General features: G+C 47.3%; 2 protein-coding genes across 4 annotated transcripts in view; one reads left to right on the top strand and one right to left on the bottom strand.

Moving 5' to 3' along the window:
• Nucleotides 1-11,464, top strand: part of LOC126541744 (aquaporin-9-like) — a 76,689-nt gene extending 65,225 nt beyond the window's left edge. Inside the window, exon 7 of one of the 3 annotated variants that reach the window (XM_050188660.3) lies at nucleotides 8,208-11,464. In XM_050188660.3, the coding sequence (XP_050044617.1) occupies nucleotides 8,208-8,311 (104 nt within the window). In that variant the 3' untranslated portion in view covers nucleotides 8,312-11,464. Of the gene's footprint in view, nucleotides 1-2,176; nucleotides 2,299-8,207 lie in introns of those variants that run through there. The other 2 variants (XM_050188659.3, XM_072286452.1) reach the window with 2 other exon arrangements.
• A 7,195-nt stretch (nucleotides 11,465-18,659) lies between these two features.
• Syt4 (Synaptotagmin 4) overlaps nucleotides 18,660-21,261 on the bottom strand; it is a 35,968-nt gene continuing 33,366 nt past the window's right edge. The window contains exon 8 of the mRNA XM_050188651.3: nucleotides 18,660-21,174. The gene's annotated coding sequence lies outside the window, so the exon portion shown is untranslated. The remainder of the gene's footprint in view (nucleotides 21,175-21,261) is intronic.

Raw genomic sequence — 21,261 nt, 5'->3', positions numbered from 1 at the left:
GCACATCGTATACCTAACTCAAAGAAAGTAAAAACAAATAAACGAATGTCTCGGCCACAACTACTATACTGCACGACTATATTGGCGTCTGGTGGCACTGTTACCGTTGTTCCGCAGGCTTTTGCTATTGTTCTGCTGTTGCGAATGAGAACGCGGGTTCAATAACCGACCGCGGCAGCCACATTCTAATGGGGGCAGCTACAATGCTCGATTACCAAGCTTTAGGTGCACGCTAATTGAAACCCCAAGTGGTTAAAATTTCGAGCCCTCCACTTCGGCATCTCTCCGATTGTTGCTTTGCGATGTTAAACACCTTGGATCAGTTGCGTTCATGAATGCTAAGTTCAATTAATTGTAGCGTCCCGTCAAAGGGAAACTGACTCGGTCATTGTTTTTATAGCGTGGTAAAATTGTCTTGCTTTTTAGTTCTTCGTTGCAATGAAAACGGCGTGCAAGCTCTTCGATCAGCAGATCGTACGACGTGCATGGTTGGGGGGCAGCGCAAGGGACGGAGACGAAGGTAGCGAGACGAACATCCGCGACGCTTAACTTGCAGCTGAAGGTTTTATTGCAAAAAAAGAACATACACTGAGCGCATCACGGGATGCACTATATCAAAAGCTAGGGGCAAGAAGCGTCAAAAAAAAAAAAAAAAGCAAGGCCGGCAGCAATGGCGATGAGACGTTATGAAGGTACAGCAATGATTAGTACAAGCTAAGCACGTGCGTGGCATAATTCCAAATGTAACAGATACTTCCCACTCAAGCAATGATAGCAATGGCTGTCTGAAACAGATGGAGCCCTTCTCCTTTATCTAGAAGGTCTCCATGATTTCGCTAGAGACCTTATTCCGATACATGAACAATACCTGGGTGCCTTCAAAAGGCGGCTTGCAGCTACAGTCGTGGCAGTGAACTGATGCGAGTATGGAAATCCCTTCAGGGAGCTATTGTGTGCTCTTAATCTAATACTAAGATAACGGCCAGTTTCGCCGATAAAGACAAGACAAAAAAGAGGAATCGTGTAAACGACGTCACATTGGCAAGAGGAATGTCAACCCTTGTTTTTCGCTGCACGAGACGACCGTGTTTGTCGTCTCGCGTCCTTCGTCGTCGGCCCTTGTGCCGCCCCCAACCACGAATGTTAACCAACGTGCTCTATTTTCGGCTCTTATTTACGACGGGTTGTGACGCAGTCGCATTTTATTACGTTCGTACGTTCCTTTACTGCGAGGAAACGCGGGCGCACCGAACGTGCTGCTTCATTGCGAATACTGACGCTCTGTGGCCTCGCGAATTCACGTCGTATACATGGCCATATATAGAAAACATTCGCAATGCAGTGACTTACCGACTGATAGACCACACCTCTGGAGAGAGCAGTCCGCAACTTAAAAAAAAAAAACGCATGCTCATAGTTGCGCCGTTGCTTTCATCGTTGCACGTAGAAATCGCAGCTTAATAGCTCCTATTCAACACAAACAAACGCAAACGTCGTTCGTAATCGATTCATTTTGCACCCAGAACGTCGAAGTAGCAGGGAACGCCTGATTGTGAATTTCAGCCTTCCCAAGAGCCCAGGTCGGAAAATTGCACATTGTCAAAACGTAAAAATAGCGAATGAACTAATGAAACCGCGGCACTACATTTACGAGGCTGATAAAACTAAAAGGCGCTATGTTACGCACATGCCGCCACAAAACTAGTGCGGTCCTTTATGAACCGTTCGGTGAACTGCACATGAAAAAGGCCGCCTTTGAGTGGCCGCGTTCGCATACTTGCAGCAATACACTATAGAAATGTCCATGCACCGATGCTTCTGCAAGCGTCCGGGAACAGCCTGAAGTTTGGCATCGGTTTTCCAAACTCCATGCATTTTCTCAAACGCGTATAGTACTGCAACAATTCGAACTGACCACAACGGTTAGGTGTTCGCTCTGCTTGGAACTCTTCCAGAGAAACAACAAAGGACCTTGCATGGACTCGATTTGTCTTATTGTAACCAGAAAAATGTTCGAGCGTCGTTGAAAGAGAACACACCGAAACAAATGCTGGCGCTTTCGAAAACCGGGCTCGCCCTCTGTCCTGTCGCGCGAGAAGCGCCGGGAAGGAGTTGCACCGCTGCAATGGTCTGCCTCGGTTACCGTAGAACTGGACAATGTCACATCTCTTTGTAGCTAACGGGGAGTCGACGACCGGGAGATCGAGACCCGCGGACTGTTGGCCCATGCGCAAGGTGTCCACTTCTAGGGTGGTGGGCAGCCGTAAGTATGACATACATTAGAAACACAAGCACAGTGTGAGCGCCACACGCCTGCTAACCTGCCTTCGCAAGCTTCGCTGGCCCGGCTCCCGGTTTCCATCGCACGTCAATCCCTGCTGAATGGAAGCACAACGCACATAACCAAGAAAAGTGCGCTCATTCTCATTCGTCTTGTTATTCCATTACACATCCGCTTTTATTTATTAATTTATTCTCTATTTCTTATTTATTTTTTTAGTTTCCGCTAGCACAATTTTCTTTCGTGCCGACCATTTCAAGCATGGCGTCGTCGTGCTGCTCGAGCTTATTTTCTTACTCCTGGTCTATGTTTGCTGGAGAAGCATTTTGTTTGTGACCATGTGCTCGCGCACACCACTGGTTCGACGACGCAAGAGAGCGGGTAAAGGGAGCTGTTCTGATTCCGTCGGGTTGCATTGTTCCCGCACTCACATTTGCGTTACGAGCAACCGGCATATCGGTAAAGCGACCTATACCGCAGAGGACCTACCGACATTGGCACGAACCTTGAGAGTATTACGTTATCAGCAACACGCCGAGAGCTCGTGCTACACAGCGCAACGCCTGACCTCGAATATATTTAGCTCGCGTTAGTCTTGTAAGTTATCTGCACCGAAATACTGACGCACGTGCGCTTTCTGCGCACGAGTGCGATTTTGCCTGCTGACCGTTTTCCGGCAACACTGAATCGCATGCGCTGTACTTTTGCCTCGTGCACTTGGCGTGCTATAGCTTCCCGAACTAACCCGCACGGTTATTTGCTGTTTTGCACCATACGTCACCCTTTGTGTGTCCTTTCCGAGACTTGTGAGAGGCACTGCAAGCGTCTTCAGACAGCGTTTGTGAATGATGCATATTTCTTTAATAGTGTCAAACTTTCCATAGTGTGCATTGTTGCCTCCTAAAGGTAAGTGACTCTATACTGGAAACAACGCTGGAGATAATGTATTTAAGTCATGATGTGCAGTAGCGATCGCTGTCGCATATAGTTGTAAGCTAATTTGCTGCGCACCACAGGAAGTGTCCTCATACAAGCTACAGCAACTGAGGTCACAGTGCCTTCTATTTGTTAAAGTTAATCAATATGTCAAAGAACTGTACAGCCACATATGTGAAGCACCGACAAATTGCCGCCATTAAATGATGCCTGTTCGCAACAGGTGCAACTCATTGTCTGTTATAAAGGATAGCTATGTGTGTGTGTGGGCGGGGAAGGGGGGTAGACGAGGGGAGGGGGGGTTGAGAGAGAGGTAGTTGTTTGCTTCCCAAAACCGGTAATACGAGATGGACGGATATAGAAGTCGTCTCGCAACCAATGCGGTTGAAAAGTACTTTGGCTGGCTGCCGTAATCGTCGGCCACGGGAAAACTGTTCAATTCGAAGGCGACAAAAAGAAACCGGCATCTTTAGCCTCAGCAGTGGCCCGTTGCGTGACTGAAGCGCGAAAAGCGTGAAAAGAAAAGAGCAAAATAGTACAGCTTCGCAGGTAACTACGCTTCGACGGGAACACCTGTTACAAGAAAAAAAAAATATAATTAAGAACTAAAAATTTTGCGAAATCGGCGTCAGGCCTCGAGTATCTCTGGTGTTATTCACAGCTGCGCATGAAGCGCTTGAAAGCTCGGCGGCTACTACCGTGCCTGCCACGCTTCATTGCAAGGCGGCCCCGACGCGCATCCCATTGTCTCCGATTCTGTTTGTGTCCCAGCTTTGGTTGATAACAAGGGACAATCGGAGAGTGTTTTGCTTCACGAGGGGCCTCCTGGCATATGCATATTTGACCCGCTAAGAGAAACGTCCCTGGTGTTTTCTTTCTGCTTGCACCTAATCGACACTAAAAAAACATCGCTCTTATCGTAGAAAAGTCGCCATGGGATATGTCCCCTTTCATTTGTGTTGAAGCAGCGGAGGAGCACATTTATCTAGGCCAGGTAGTCGCAGAAGACTCTGATCCCGAGAAGGAAGCATACAGAAGAATAAAAATGTGTTTGAGCTACTTTGGCAGACACCCACAGGTCATAGACTATGCCAATGCCAGTGATATCCGTGGAAGTAAAAATAAGTAACTATCGCGTTTTGGTGATACTAAGCTGTAAGTTTCAAACTTTAAGCATAACAATCTTAAACTAAGGACCAAGAATCGAGGGATCTAACGGAAAATTATGGGCATTACATTCAGAGTTAGGAAGACTACGGCAGTATGTGGGCGGTAGACGCGGATAGATATTCTTTTTGTGATTAAGGTCAAGCACGTTTGGACAGGTTATGAGATGCACGAATAACATGTAGTCTAATAGAAGAACAGTACAGATACCATGAAAAAAAGAACAGTCGGTGGCTGTAGAGGTTTATGCAGAGTATAGTGAAATTGTGAAATTTAATTTTCATGCGTGCACGATAGATTTGGCGGATGCACAACCTGGGTAATTCGAGAAGATTACTAGACAAGGTTGTCGTCTCACAGTAAACTTAGAATCAGACATTAGCGTTGATAAAATTGCCGTGTTGCCGGGGGCCGGTGCTCATAAAGCATTCGCACGAAAGTTCGTACGATATAACTGTTCGTAAGAAAAGGCAACGGCAATCGAACTTATTCTTAGCGAAAGTGGCCAGCCAAAGTCTAACCGTCCATAAGAGCGAAAAGTTTCGTAACTTACACCCAGATTCGCAAATTTTCTAGTTCGTAAGGCCTATTCGTCATTGGCTGGCTAAATTAGACAACTTTCGGGAAATTTCAAAGTATAAAATCGGCCCAAATAAGCGAAAATGCTTTGAAATCATTGACCTCACACTAATGTCATTTGTGCAACTGTTTCGAGCTAAATTTAGAAGTAAAGTGATTGAAGTTCTGTTTCTTCGCTGAACAACCGTTTTTTTTTTCTAGCCAATAAAGGCAACGAGAGAGTTGTAAGGTCGCTATGCGACATCAAAATTTACTTAGTGTTTCTTTTTAGCGACTCTTGAGGGCGTGAACGCGCTAAATTTGATTATAATATAGTTGTACATTCTTCAAGTGTACAAATGTATCGTTATATATTTGCGTTTGCTACGGAGCGGGCGAAGCAGTTGAGACAAAGGACACTGCGGCCACTCCAGTGATGACGTAGCTTGACTGGGTTAATGGCACGGTCCCTTAAATTGCGAGTTTCTGCAGGCAGTCAATAAAGGGCCACCGGTCCAAGAGGCATACGGTAACGTTGGACCTGCTCACCTCAAATTAAAGTAGGCCGAATTAAAAAATAAAATATCCTGAATCAATCTGTCTATACTCCGTTCCATAGATAGCACTCAACGCTATGGAAGCTGTATACGCAAGAAGTTGGGTCAAGAAAAGTTACCACTGCGCGTCAACAGCGTTCGCTCGCACGATCATGCACGTGAAGATCCTCGCGACGGGTTGCAATTAAAAAACCCGCAAAGAACAACAAAATTTTAAAGAACCGCCGTGGTTGAACGCGGTTAAACCACGTTTGTCGAGAGAAGTGGTTCTTGTGGGGAAGGAGAAAAGGCTAGCGCTATTTTCTGCAACCCATGCGGGAGCACGGCTCAGCGCCAGCAGGGTGGAGGGGATGGGGTTAAAAGAGAGAGAGGGTAGGAGGGAGAAAGGTAGAGGGTCGTAGAAATGGAAGCGAAGTAGTGGCCGATCAGGAAGCCCGAGGTGGTGGGATGGCCGTTAGGCAATCAGTCTTTGTAGAAATGTCCTATAGTCTCGCCGAGAGCCCCGACGAGTCGAGCGACAGCACGGTTTTGCTTGCTTTGAGAAAGGACAAAGACGCTGCTCGGCGCCGTCAGGAACTACCGCATCTATACCAATTGCACCACACAAGACAACACACGCACGCTGCTCGGCGCAGCAGCAGTAGCAAGCGAATTGGCCTTCATGCTTCGTCTCCCTTCAACGCAAACTAAGCGCCGAAAGCACAGCTCATACGAAGCTACCAGCACTCGGCGTACTTTGTAAACATCGCAGATCCCTTCGAAGATGAGGCCCGCGCGACCGCGCACTTTGTTGACATTGCATATCGCTTGCGAGACATATGTGGGCGCCCACGCGGCGTACGCAGCAACCGCCGGTAATGGCAGACTGTAGGGCCCAGTGTGACCTTGGTTGAGCTTGAAGCTCACACTTACGGAACCAGGCGTTTTCTGGGCTTATACCTGGAGTAGCAAAGCTATCGCTCTAAAATGATCTAAAACAACGCATTAACAGCCGTATACCACACTGTGTTTGCTTTTAAGGATTAAAACTTGTTTCATTCAATGCTGAGCCTATATAAAAAACAGTTGCGCACAATTGCGGTCAAAAACATCAAACTATATCTAAGTGCGAACGAAGCTACTGCAAGAAGTATCTCTAGCCTCCACAGCGTTGACTGCTATGTATGGAACAGATTATAGTAGCGCATGTATGCAACGAAGGCCCACTACTCTGTTGGCGGAATGGTGTTGTTGCGAAAGGAGCGTCGGCCCCGACGGTGCAATCAAGGCAACAATCGTCTGAACGTCCAAATACCCGCTGAAATTGAAGCTCAAGCGCGAAACGACGATGGAGAGGTTTGTTGCTAGTAAAAAGGGCTCCGGGGGCAGGTACGAATAATAAAGCTCTGGCTAGCTACTCAGCATCGAGGAAGGGGAGCAAAAGAAGAAAGCGAGGGGAGTAAAAAAAAACAAAGCGTAAGAAATGACTATGGGGGACGAATTTGATAGCTTGCAGGCATATGTGGAGTGAGGACTCTCAGCATTACGAGACCAGTCGGCTGTCACGCAGCACCTTCAGGGTATACATATAGAACTTTAGATCACGTTAACAACGGCGTGTCCCGTATTTCTTCCAAGCCAGTCAAGCACCCGTCAATTAGCTAAGCCGGCGGAAGCATACACGGCGAAATAAGCTTGTTGACTGTCACACTTCTCGTCACGGTTATTTTCACGTCGCCCAGCAGTTAAATTTGAGAGGAATGCTCTTCGTTTATTTCTAAGCCGCGGCAGACGTCGTTTATGATGGAAGTGTCTGGCCAGGATCGGCCGCGGTTAGCCTTGAGACGGCGGGCTGAACATGACGCCCATTGTGGTGGTGTTGGTGTTGGTGGTGTTGGTGGTGGTGGTGGTGGTGGTGGTGGTGGTGGTGGTGGTGGTGGTGGTGGTGGTGGTGGTGGTGGTGGTGGTGATGATGATCTTCATTTAAGACACGCACCCACTAAGTGGGATAGGCCAAGAATAGCGTAAGAGGAACATTTATTCTGAAAGAAAACCGAGAAAATGCAACAAAAGGGAACATTGAAAAGGGAAGAAATGCGATTGAGCAGTCAGGATAACCCTAAACGAGCTTATGAGAAAGGTAGTAACGAAGAAGAGATAAAATACCACATTAAAAAGGGGGATTTTGAATAGTAATTTTAGTGAAATGAACAGTGATGCCGGTACTTGAGCTTCGCTCAGAGCTCTTCGTTTTCGTCCTCGCCTTTTCAGAGACCGTCAAGTCGATGGTTATGCCGCTACGAGTTCATTAATCCGAGGTCAACAAACTCCCGTTGCTATAGCGAGCAAGCCATGGTGACCGACGTCGCCTCATCAAATAGAGAGAAAGAGAGAACTAAACTTTATTGCTAGGCCAAACTTCTTGAGCCCAAAGGTGGGCTCAAGAAGCCCACCATGGCCTTAGGCTAATATAATGGTGAAGTACAGGCTCGTTCTGCCTGTGCAGGCCTGTCGATGATGCGGGCCTGTTCTGAGGTTAAATGGTTTCTTTTTGCTTACGCTATGCCATTCTTGTTACATTTCACCTATTTATCACCGCCTTCATCGATTACCGTCATTCTGATACTTGGTTGGTGGCCTTCTGATTACTATAGGACATGATGGCGAAGACCAGCTTGTGCATCATAACTCGTGTTTGAACGAACCTGGTTCTCTCAATTTCCTTGCAGTAGACGGCAAGGAGGCCAAGGAAGAGCTGGTGGAGACGCTGTACAAGGTCGACGGCGACAAGCTGGTGCTCGAGCTGGAACCGACCCAGCACCAGAAGCTGTGAAACCTCGTGCGTGCCTCCACTCTACAGTACCGCCGAAGTGGCGCCGAACGGCTAGCGTTACGCCTTTGTCGGTCCACGTGGGCCAATAGGTGTCGCTTCGATGGCGGTGTTCCTCCCTTCTATAGGCACAACGCAAGCCGTTCGCCCCCCTTTGTACTCATACGAGCTATCCTTCCGAACGACCCCTGGCGGCCCTGTCACGAAGAGCTACTCCCGTGAACTGGCGGTGGCACGGGAAAGTGAAAAGACGCGCGAGGTGCGCGCGCGAGACATGGCAGTAGGCGCCAGAAGGGTCGTCGGGACTGCTGGTCCCTCACATGTCACACGGCCTTTTCAACGCGTATATTGAGTGTTGGGAGCCCTACGTGACACAAGACTACCGCGGACGCTTCCAAACGAAAGAGCTAGGGGCCGGGAGGTAGAAACGCTTTCGGAATAAAAAGGGAATAAATCGGGTAAAGCGCTGCAGGCAGGTTGGCCGACGTTTCGACAGGTGTTTTTCAAAGGTGGCCTGGTCATCTTTGGAGTTAGTTTTACGTGATGAGCGTAGTGAGGTCACGTGGTGTCACCTGATGTCAGTCAGTGGCGCAACACGGCAGCAACTTTTTTTTTCCAAGAATCTTATTTGCAGATTGGCGCAGCCTCCAGTGACACAACGTGACGTAACTCCACTAGCAACATATAACACGCCAAGGATAACAAGGCCGCGTTCGACGAAGATGGAGTCCGCCTATGGAAATATTGACCAGCTTGTTTGTGGCGCCTTCACCCTGGTTCATCCTTCTTTATATAGGTACTATGCATGCGTACGTACTTGCTTAAAGACGGTGTGTTTTTCCAGTCTGACTGGGAAAAACACAGCGAAAATAAAGTTCCGCCGGAGGACTGGAGCAAACCGGCAATGTCTGCGGACATGGCTTATGAACTACAGCGCCCGACAAATCACGCGTGAGCTTTATAGGTGCGAAATGCCGATGCATATTTGTATTTGTATTAAGTCAGCTCAGGGCATTTCGCTTCTCGGTGAGTACTGCGTTTCTTTGTGTTTTTTTTTTTTTACGACACGCGAGATAGGAACAGTTTCCATGCAATTTGTTGCAGAGTGAGTGGACTGCCTAGAGAGTTGAACAGGATAACTTGACTGAAGAGAGATGAAGGTTCTGCAGGCGTATGTTGAGAGCTTTGTGACTACTCCAACTTGGCAGTAGTCAAGTAGAGCTCGAACTCCGGACAAAGCAATGCTACCAGTGAACATAGAAAGCGTATGCAGAACAACCGCGACTGCATTTTGCGAACTGAAGAGAACACCGCGGAAGACTAAGTAAAATTCAGCAATATTATGGATAAGCGAGGTCCTGCTCAAAATTAAAATTTGCTCCCTGACACAATATATAGGAGTAAAATTTTCTAAAAAAATGATGCCGATGCCGCTCTGACCAGCAATTCTAATGGAAAAGCCGATTTACAGCCCCATTTGCCTATGTACGCTGCAATATTAATAATAACTAATAAACGTAAACCTGGTGGAAATTCTGTATAAATTTGCGACAGCAAATGGCAGAAGACGTGCAGGCCTAGGTACAGTTATACCTCGGATCTGTGCTTCCTATATAATCGACAGTGTCAGGTTGGTTTCCACGCATGAGCAGAGGAAATGGTTGCCCAGAATGCGAATAAATCGGAGCGGTCACTTCGTAAAGCGCAATAATAATGCTCATGGACTTGTATCGTTTGAAGATATCTCATTCTTGTAAATTAATATTTGTGCGAGAGCAATGAAAGTTTCGCGAATAGATAATTTAGTTATCAGGGAAATAAGTGAAATTATCGTGCTCAAGTAAACTACAGTTTCTCAATAACCTGCAATATAGTACCGTTATTGAAGTCACAGAAAACATGTTTTGTCGTAGTTGCCAACCCTAGGCAACAGTCTGTTGACAAAGTTCTATCGACAGTGAGGCTAATAGGCAGCGCAATCCGAGCTATACTGCAGAACAGTGAGGTGTCACTGATATACATAAATAACGTTTGTTGTCAAAGAAAGAAAAGTGTCATGCGAGCGCTGGCTCTTTCAAGGTTATGATAAGCCTCGCTGTTAAGAGAATAAGTGCCAAATCATTCCGCGAGAGTAGGTGATAATGAATGTCGTCCAAATGAAAGAGACTTGGACAGCGAGATCAGGCTCTGTTTAATGAGACCGGAATCAGTGCATCAAAATGAAGCATGAGACGCCAGACACAATGTTAAATGTGCTATATTTTTTTCTCAATTGTATCATACGAAATATCAACTGCATTTATATGTATCAATCGCATTTGTATCAATACAAACTTTGAGCATGCCCTACATGAACGGCTGTCCTGTGCTTCATTTGGACGACGCCGGTTGCACAATGTGCGAACAGTGTTCACTTGGAAGGCTGAAGAGAGTGTAGACTGCAAGGGCGTTCCACCTGACGTTGTTTCTTGAATTGTAACTGCGGGAAGTAAATGAGGACAGCGCAAGAACACCAGCATGCAAACATCCTAGAGCCACTTTAGGAAAACTTTTTCGTACGCGAGACCGACGCATCGTTCGACTGACGCCTTGACTCTCGTTTACTTGGCTGTCGAGGCAGACCTCGTGAGGCGATCTTACGCACGAACATCTTTGTGTGTGTGGCCCTTGACTTAAGTGCGTGTATGAGTATTATGGAGCATGTATTGTGCGTGCGATGATGTTTGTGTCTTAGTGACGTCATGACGAAGGCTTATAGTGTCGTTAACCATGAGCTTCGAGCTGGTTCACTCGTGTCTACCTACATTGAGACAGCGCAAGGCGACGAGACCCGGCAGACTTTCCGTGCGTTCGCGTCTTTGTTGTTGACGATTTAGCTTCGTCATAAAGCGTTTCGTTCGTTTTGGTCGCAAGGGTCGTGGGTTTTGTCGAGCCTATCGTTATGTGCAGCGCCTGCTACTTTGAATTTATAGTATGCTTATCTTCTCTTTTCTGGACGACAAACCGATGAATGAGCCGTCGCTGGTGATGCTCATGTGCTATTTTATCAAAGTGTTGTTACTGGTGGTGGTTGTAGCGCCTATTTTTGCTGACACCAATTCTTTGTAAATCCACGTAATAAAATTGTCTGCCAACGAATAAGAGAGAACCTGTCAATGGTGTCGCGTTTTCATTACGCTCAGGATAAAAAAACCTTGGTAAAGGTATACCTGCTAAAAGGTTGAAGGAATCCTTAAGTAAATCTGAATGATTCGAGAAAAAAAAAATTCCGCATCTGATGCAATTGCTGAACGCGTCGTTTTCTCACCGCAAGTGAGATCAAATGTAACAAAGCCTCCATTATACTCCCGAAATGAAGCTTGCAAAATTGCTAGGATCCTGGCTACACAGACAATAAATAAAACGTTCGAGTAATCTTCCACGTATGTGCAAAAGACGCTAGAAATTGTTATTAACCCGAACTTAAGCTCGCTGTTTTAATAATTCTCTATTTAGTCGCCAAACCTTCCCTGCAGAAGCCAGTACGTATACTTCGACATTTGCAGATCTCACCCTTTTACTTGGCGTGCTTGTCGTTAGCGTAAATGTTATGCCAAATAAGACGATACTTAACAATCTTTAAAACCCTAGGCATGAGTGCGTGGCAGCCCCTAGGAAACGGCGTGGGAACGTCCTCAAATCTGTCTGGATGTCAGTGGAGCAAACATCCCTGACTTACGACTCAGGTGTTTTCGTGCACAGCTGAGGATCCAGTTGCGCGAATAGGGCAGCGTCAAGCAACTAGGTCGCAGCCGGTCAAAAAAGCACGCGCTTGAATCAGCACTGCGGTGGCAAGGGGGCGGTCTGATCCCCGGAGGTCAAGCTTCGGGGCGTTTCGAATGGGTCGGGACCGAGAGCTACAGCACGCAGCTAAGGCAACTTGACGTCAGAGAGCCTCGGGATATGTAATTTATCGCTTCGGAGCCCAGCGCCGCGACGTGCCTGAGAGAGCCTGAGCGTTGCAGCTTTGGCACGCAACACTCGTTGACCGCCCAAGTCACGATGATTGTAGAAATGCACCGACCCGCGAAAGAAGAACGTTTCTATGCAACGGCGTCACTCGAATAACTTAAGACAAGGAAGCAAAAGAAAGCCAAACGAAAACACACGCAAGACAAAAAATAAAGAAAGAAAATACGTGAAAGGCAAATTGCCATTGTCACAACGGATGACAACGAGGGCAAGAATAACTTACTGCTTGCAAAACAAACACGACGTACTCGGCGCTACATTTTCGGAAGTTGCCCATTGCGGAAAATCCAGCTGGGCACTTTTTTTTTTATAAGGGTGTGTGGTAGACATCATGCAGTGTCGGCTGGAAGCCCTACAGTTGTGCTACTCCACTCAAGAGCAAAAGAAAACCAAACGAAAACGCACGCGAGAAAAGAAAAAAGAAAGAAAGAAAACACAAGAGAGACACGCACTGCAAGACCTGGAGAACACGATTCTATGCCAATGCCGTTCCTTTTCGCGCTTCGTCCGTAGTCGGCACTGCGCCCTGCTCACGATATCAGCGGGATCGTCCAGCCGTGAACGGTGGATGGTAAGCAAGGAATGGAGTAGAGCGAGAGAGAGAAAAAAAGACGCTTTCATTACACCAGCACAATTTGCATGGCTGAGTACTTATAAGCATTTACCGTTGCAGCCGACGTAATGCGCACATGGCATGCACGAACTGCAAATTACTGAGTTGTGTTCTTTTTTCTCGCGATTCGTACTGCTGCCTCGATAAAGATATTGCGTAACGTTCCGAGGTAAGTGCATACGTAGGCCGAGAAAAATACTGGTATAGAAGAAAAAAAAAATGGCCACCCATCACTGCTGCCACACGATGCAATATTGCAGGACGAAACTACGCATGACGACCCTTTCACTTGCAGCAGGACTGTTCACGTTGTCACAGCTTTAACACTATAGAAACAAATACACAGCGAAGGCTTACTTACACAGCACTCTTCCGCGAAAGGTCAGGGGGCATATTTATGCCCCACCTCTACCCCGCAACATGGACCCCGAGTTCCAACAGGGCCGTCGGCAGGCACGCAGTGAAGCCATTTGGCGACGCTACGGCTCGCAAGATGGAGTGCTTTACACAGACGCAGCCAGACACCCTCGGGGTGACCTCATGACCGCGGTGGTAGCGGATCACAACGGAGGACTGATAGAATATACAACAATCACGGCTGGCCGAGTGGTGGAAGCGGAGGAAACCGCGATTGCCATGGCCATACATGCGGAAGCGAATACCGTCATCAGCGACAGCAAGCAGGCCATCGGCAATTTCGTCCGTGGTAGAATTTGCAAACAGGCGTACCATGTCCTCACACGACACCCCCTAAGCGGCTTGAAAACCCTCGTGTGGACCCCCGCTCACGCGGCTGTGCCCGGCAACGCGTCGGCTCACAGTTTGGCTCGAGATCTCGCGCGCCGAGCCTCGTCCGCGGATGCGGACGGCGTGAATGAGGAGGTGAGACACGAGGAACCCTGCGAGACCTATTATGAAATAGCTCATCGGTATCGCTTGACGCGTCGCGCGCTTCCACCACCGGCCAAGCAACTCGACAAAACGCAAGCGGTCGCGTTTCGGCGACTTCAGACAAATACATACCCACACCCAAAATACATTAACAAAATCACAGGGGGCAGGGAAAGCGACAAATGTAGGCTATGTTCAGAAACAGGAACACTAACACACATAATGTGGGAATGCACCTCGCTCCCGTTCTCTCATCCCCCCGTCAGCAGCGAGACTGACTGGACAGCCTGGCTCAGTTCCGGGGACGTCGACCGACAACTTGAACTGGTGGACTGGGCGGAAAAGGCCAAGCAGGCCCAGGGCCTTACTTGAGCCCTAACCCTCAGCCACGTCCCTCTTTACCCTTCCCCCTTTCAATAAAGTTTATCACCACCACCACCTACTTACACAGCATTGTAGATGCAAGTATAGCTTACCTTCAATCGAGGTTTACTCGTCACAATAGAGCGCGGTTTCTATTATTACTTCAAGATAACGCACGTTTTATAGTAAGCCTGCCCGTAAATAATTAAAAGACACCGCTGCAGAATCAATACAGTGCTTGGATGAAAGAGTTCCATTTGTCGCAGTAGTACGAAAATGAGGTTAGCCTGCCACCGACACTGAGCCCTCTGAACAGCCTACCAGCCTCGCTCGCTTGGCAAGGAGGCAAGCCTCAACGAATGACAACTTTTTTTCTTTTTCCGCTTACGTAGCTGCGTTGAATGTGTCCTGGAGAGAAAATGAATACGACCGGACCGAGTTACAGCAAAGGGGTATTTACTGCTTTCCTTTTGTAATTTGAGTCGAACCGCTGGCGCGGGGCACCCGACATACAAGAACCATGGTACCAGTCGCCGGAGCCCCAACATCATCCAGAAGCTTTTCGAAGCTGTTTGCTTAAATATAAGGAAGGGTGCACAAGAAGGCACGAAATATGTTGAGATACGACCGAAGTTAGAAGCTACCTTACACTCAGCCACAAATGGACAACCGAACGTGGGGCAAGAAAGGCAGGGAAAATAGCTACATAAAAATTAAAAGCGTGGATACGAAAACGTTAAAATCATGGAGGAGTGTATATATAGGGATATAATAACGTTTGTAGATAAGTGGTGTCTCTTAGTGCTGAGAACAGCAACTGTTAAAAGAGTGAACCAAGCTGCTAGGTCGCCATCGACGGTCAAGAAAGCTAACCGGCCAGCAGAAATTTTCTTTGCCTAATGGTTAATAATAAATAGAAGAAGTAAAAACACAATCGATCAAAGAAAGCTGGGCCGTATACTTTTTTTTAACTCCTGGGCGCAGTTCCATCTGCTTCTTTGCCGCCCGAGGAGCACGTTGTTGATAGCAGAAAGGCAGCAATCAGATGCGCGCCACTGGATCGGATGTGTACGAGGCTGACGTTCCTGGCTCTGAAGGGGCCACTTCGTCTTCTCAAAAGAGCGCGCAAGCAAAACGTTGATCGCGTCCCCGTGTTACTGCAATTACGAGCGAGAGTCCGTTTGTGGATCATGTAAGAGTGCTGCTTGCGTGGCGGTGTGACGTTTTCGAACGTCACACCGCCACGCCCTCTCAGTGCATATAGGGACGATGCTTGCCGCAGGCATAGCGTGTTTGTCAAATGCAGGGAGAACGTGATGAAACGCACGTTGAGAGCAACGCACGAACAGAAGCACGCAAAGTTCCAAAGTCACTTGCAAAGCCTAATCGAATTATGTTTCATCGATAGGACGGCCAGAAGCGACTTCATCGACGTGTGTTTACTTCAACAAAAACGCGGCCTGTCGGTCCGCATCAAAATCTCTTAGCTGCCGAGCCAATGCGACTGATGCGTAGTTACCGTCATTGCGTGCAATATGCGCAATCGGAGTTTTCCCCACAACCGCTGATAACGTCTCGCTGATAAAACTACTCATCGTAATACAAAGGCAGCACAAGTTTCCGAGACAGTCTGGTAAATGAACAACATGGCTGCATTACAAAGAAAAAAACTGTAGCTTACCTGCTAACATTTCACGCTTTGTGCAGTGACGATACCGAATGACCAAATGCAAATTTTGTGCGGAAATCTTTCCTTTTTTTTTTAAGCGCACGGTTCATTGATTTAGATTCGGTGGGAAGCAGGCTCGATGCTGCCTGCATAGGCCTGACGCACACATGGTGTGAGTCAGCATGACAGCTCAATGAAAACGGACACGTGACCGCCGGGCGGTCGTAGTCAAAGTCGTGGACGTGAACTCACCTAATGCGTCGTCTGCAGTCCAGACAGTCGTCTCGGACACTGTTGACGGAATTCCCCAAGCTTCACCCCAGACACACATGCACTAGTCGGGATGGATACAGAAGTGTCACGGGAATTATCGTGGCGCTCGCGAACCGGCCGCACGTAGGAGCAGAAGCCCTTGTTGTGTGTAAAGTGCGCTCCTATACTTCGTGTGCGTGTTGGTGGCGATGGTGGTGCAGTAGGCGGGGCTAGCCTGGCATACTTAGCCGGCAATTCTATTGAGAAGTGTATACAGCGTGCTACAGGGTTTATTGCACCCGAGGCGATTCGCACATGCCGCATGTGGAACGCATGCGCACAATCTGAATCGCTTCTTTATGACGTGCTACATGTCAGTATATCGGCATGTGTATACTCCACCATGCGGGCGCACTAGCTATCACGGCTAGTACGCTCCGCTACCTTCCCATGATCATATCACCTTTATTTTTGCCTCATTAGTAAAACACTAGACCGTGACTAATAAAGATCGTCGTTCAATGTTACTCTTGTCGTCTCTGCGCTTCATTGAATTTGACCAGCCCAGCGCTGGTAAAGGTGTAGCCTCCTAGAAGTCTACACGTAGCAGCCTGTGCAAACAACATCCAACGTTTAACCTGCTATAATTAGATCAGCGTAAAGTGTGTGTTAGCGGCTTTGCATGTTGTAAAGATGATACGACACATCATGGCATACTTACTGCTGTTTCCCGACATCAAGCGACGGAGGCTGCATGCAGGCGGCTACTCAGATGGAAAACTAACACACCGAATGATGTTGCCGCTGGAAGACTTAACACCGACGATGCTTCCTCAAATCACGACACTAAGTTTGTTGCACTGGTCATGCAAAAATGTCGAGCATTGCGGCACCGGTGTCGATATTTCTAATGGTTACCTGTCACGTGGGCTATTACTTACTTCATCTACATAGCAACGTTATCCGCCTCAGAAGTACTCAAAATTTATCATTTCTTTCCTCGTTCCTTCCTTTTGCTCTGAGGCCGGGTGACCGAAGCTGCGTTCCAGATGGTGGTCTGGTCTCGATCAAAGAAATTCCGAAAATAAAGTTTTGTTTTGTCGGGCACAGCAGCCCATAAAACTATAATGTGCCACGTAAAATTATCAAAGCATCTAGCTTTCTGAGTTAAAGATAAATAGAGCGCCCACTTGGGCCGCACCCACTTAAGGAAACGTACGATATGTTCCGTGCCGGCTGGGCACACTTTATTTCTGCGCCTTGTCGATGTTAAAATTCAACAACTAGTCTTCATCCATGAGGCATAAGTGCTGATGTCACTGTTCACGAAGCCACAATATAATCACCTCACAAACTACGTTTCCGGCGCACTGCTGTTTGAGTCGAAGGTTTAATACTAGTACACAATGACCACAATCGAGTAAATGTACGTCGGTTTTTAAGGATCGTCTCCTGGTGGAAAAGGAATAACAAAAGAGAAAAAACAATAGATCGCAGTTATCAGCAAGGCAGATAAAGTTAGGAAAGTACACTGAGAAAGAGAGAGAGAGAGAGACAGACAGAGAGAGAGAGAGAGGCGTCAATCGATGCCTGAACATGGTCAGCCATGAATTACCTGAGAAAATGACCATGGGCAGGTAATCTGTTGTCGTTGTTGTAATGGTGGTGCTTGTGGTTGTTGCTGCTGTTGTCGTCGTCGTCCCAATGCACACCTAAGAAATTGAAACTACGCCTTTCCGCATACTACCCGCACACACATTCCACAGATACATCGGCATACAAGACCTACAGAAGAAGAAAACGTAAGCAGAAAAAAACTAATAGGAAACCATGTATTTCCATGATGCATACGCTTTCTTCAGATTTTTTGTACACATGGATGTCCACAATTTTCGAGGAGCATGAGGAGTCTTAAAAAAGAATGTTCCATTCAGGGTACTATGTTCCATATTTGCGGTAACCAATTATCCCGGTACTTCAATCAGTTTGAATACAGTGAGAACATACTGCAGAGTTCCGTGATAAGGCCTGAATGTTTGTATCTCGCCTCGGTCAACGCCATTTCCGATGTTTTTACTCTACCACGGTCCTCCTTCCTTCGATATGGGACTCAGTTAGCATAGCGATAGTACAATTCGAAACGGCGATTGCGTCGCTGGGAGGAACCTAATATACCGTGAAAAAAGAATGTTCACGTGGAAGGCGGCATCTATCAAAACATCGCTGTCTTTGTCTGCTCGACAGCATTTACCGTCCCCACTTCAATTGGCGAGAAACACTGCAGTAATATCGACACCGAGTCGCCGCAGAACAATGCGTCGAGCTGTTCTCGGCTTGCTGTGGCATTCCACAGCCGATACGCCGCAATATGACTTCTGACAGGCAACAGGAAGTCACCTAGACATCCGCAGGAAGTCGTACGGCGACTGCTGGTGTAATCTATATCGTCTCAGGGAGGTTAATTTCACCCCGACCACTCGCACGGCGACAGAAAAGCCTGCCATATGAAACACAGAAGTGAAAATAATGAAAGAAATGACGCGAGACGTGTGTTTCCGATAAAGTTGTGTTTATTGCGGAACCACTTCAATGAAAGTCACAAAAAATAAAAAAAGGAAAAGAACAACCTACTGGTTTGCGATTCTGCGCAGGTTACAGAGAGCACGTCATTTCCTCCGCCACAGGATCGATTTGCAACAATGCGCCCGCGACGCTTGGCGCCCGACCAGCGGTGTAATATTTTTACTTTACAGCACGATACGTCAAGTAAAGACATGTTACCTCACGTCTATTATACGGGTTACGCAAAGAGATCGGCACTAAAATGGGAAAGGGTTCGATTTCGAGGGCGGGGATGGGGAGGGGAGGCTGAGAGGAGGGGGTGTGGCAAGGTTGTGTGGGTGAATAGGGAGATAGGGCGGCGGGCAATGGGAAGTGAGGCACAACAACACAGTCGCACACATACCCGCGCACGTTGTTCAATCTGCATCGCCCTATGACAGCGACACAAAAAGTTCAGTACAGCGGCGCGCGAACCATCGACGCGGTCACATTCGGAGATGGTAACAAGGGCATAACACGCTATAGGTTGGCGGGAAAAGGGGGACTTCACTCGGTCAGAGGTGGCAATGGAGTGGAGACATGTTTTCGTAACAGCGGGATAGAGATAAGTAGGCTTTGTTTCGTCGCTGCACTTTGCCTCATTACTTAGACGCATGCATCTCGACAGAACACGACTATACGCACGCTCGCAATATTCGTGTAGTAGTAGTTGTTGTCGAAGTAGTAGTATAGACATCGAAGAAGAAAACAAAAGTGCTACGTCCATTCTCTGTCATCATCAACGTGGTACATAAAATACTCTGCCGCTGCCGGCACGCACCGCGTGGTCTATAGTGGGTCATCGTATATACAGGGTTGGGAGTAAACAACTTTCGTACGGGCTTCCCGAACGTTGCTTGCAAAGGTTCGTCGCGCATCATTTACATGTGCGTGCGTGCAAGCACTCGCATGTGCACATTCCACGCCAACACGATATGTCGTTCATGTAGGAAAGCGAAACCGTTTAACGTTGAAACTCTTTCGGAGGAAGCGCCCTCTGTGGGCCACTCACAAAAAAAAGCGAGCTCCGTGTGGGTACCCGCGAATGTCATATGACGTCGGGACACGTTTTTGCTATGCCCGGCCGCTGCTGGTGTAGTGTGCGTGTTTGTTTGTGTTTGTTTGCGATGTAAGTGCAACAGGCGCGTTTGTGTTGGTGTGTCGTGCGGTGCTTTGAATTGAGGGTGACAAATATTTCGGCATCTTTGAAGTGTACGACGCACACCTGCAAGCTGTCCTCACGTCTGACATAAGTTCGCGCTTAATTCTTTTAATTTGTTTTGCCTAAGTCACCTAGTCTGTCTCACTTATCACAAAAAGCTTTTACTCCCATCACTATTATAATAATACACAGCTTCGCTTCGGCTGAAATATAAGTTGCAAGAAAAAGGCGACGATGTAAGAAAACTACCTCGCTGTAGAAGCTCATGTCGATGCCCCATGTATATTTAAATACTGCGACTTTGTATGCAGCTGTAGCTTTTATTGAGGGCTATCGCGACACGTATGTCTGGTGTGCATGAATGGTAGCGTAATTACCAGTTCCTTTGTTAATGACACTGAGTTGCCACACATGTACGTATCCACTCACACGCCACTCTGCTAACTGTATAGCTAGGTATTATCGAAGGTCTTATTGAACAGGTGCAGTTGGATCTTAGCAAAGAAAGTTGCATTTTCCGTTGCACAAGAAGCACACCGAATTCGAGGACACTCTCTACTTTTGTAGCTAAAGGAAGTTTTCAGTCAGTGCGAAAGAAAAAGTGGGTGATCTCATTAAAAAAAAAAAAAGGTTAGGTTTCATCACGTTGCTGAAACTGCAACAAAAAGCTTAACTCGGTTTAAGCTATAGCGCGTCACCGATGAGGAAGCAACCAAGAGAGGGAAAAAAGAAAATACACTTATCTTTCTAACAGATTAGGCTACGCACAACGACGCATATGTACAAAGCATCATTTGCATTTGCCTTTCAATATACTGACCGAGTCCGCACTGTAGGGTATACAACGCGTATGACAACGCACTAAGCAGCAATGCGTCTCAGAACATTCAAAAACTTCTTAATCAGTAAGAATGCAAGCCGCAATAAGCGCAGAAAAAAAAAAGATTATTTTGTAAGCTACACTCACGACTCGGAAAACACTTGCCGCAAAGTGTTCGTGAGGACAAACGTGTGCGAAGAAAAGTTTACCGACAAGTGACTTTAGTTTATCTAGCCTCTCTAAAATGGCGAGAAAGCATCGTGAGGTCATCAGAAAACATTAAATTCAAATTCACGTAAGCATCGGTAGGTGTCAAAAATGATATTCCGTTCAGGAAATGAAAGATTGTATACAGAGCCACAAGGCCAACGAACATCAGAAGCAAGCGACAAGGTGTCTCGCCGTTCCTCTGTCTGACTCAAGCCGCCCTTTGCGTCTTAGATGCCTGAATCCGCAGACAGAGACGTGCTGCTCCCTCCTGAACCTGGAAAGAAAAGCAATCACTTAACTTCACGTGCAAGTGCAAAGAATCTCCGAGAAATATTTGCAGCAAGCAAGTGAAAGCGCCACT

The sequence above is a fragment of the Dermacentor andersoni genome, chromosome 2 (genome assembly GCF_023375885.2).
Source record: "Dermacentor andersoni chromosome 2, qqDerAnde1_hic_scaffold, whole genome shotgun sequence".
Taxonomy (NCBI): Eukaryota; Metazoa; Arthropoda; class Arachnida; order Ixodida; family Ixodidae; genus Dermacentor; species Dermacentor andersoni.
Note: the sequence above shows the minus strand (reverse complement) of the source record. Positions and strands in the feature narration are given on the sequence as shown.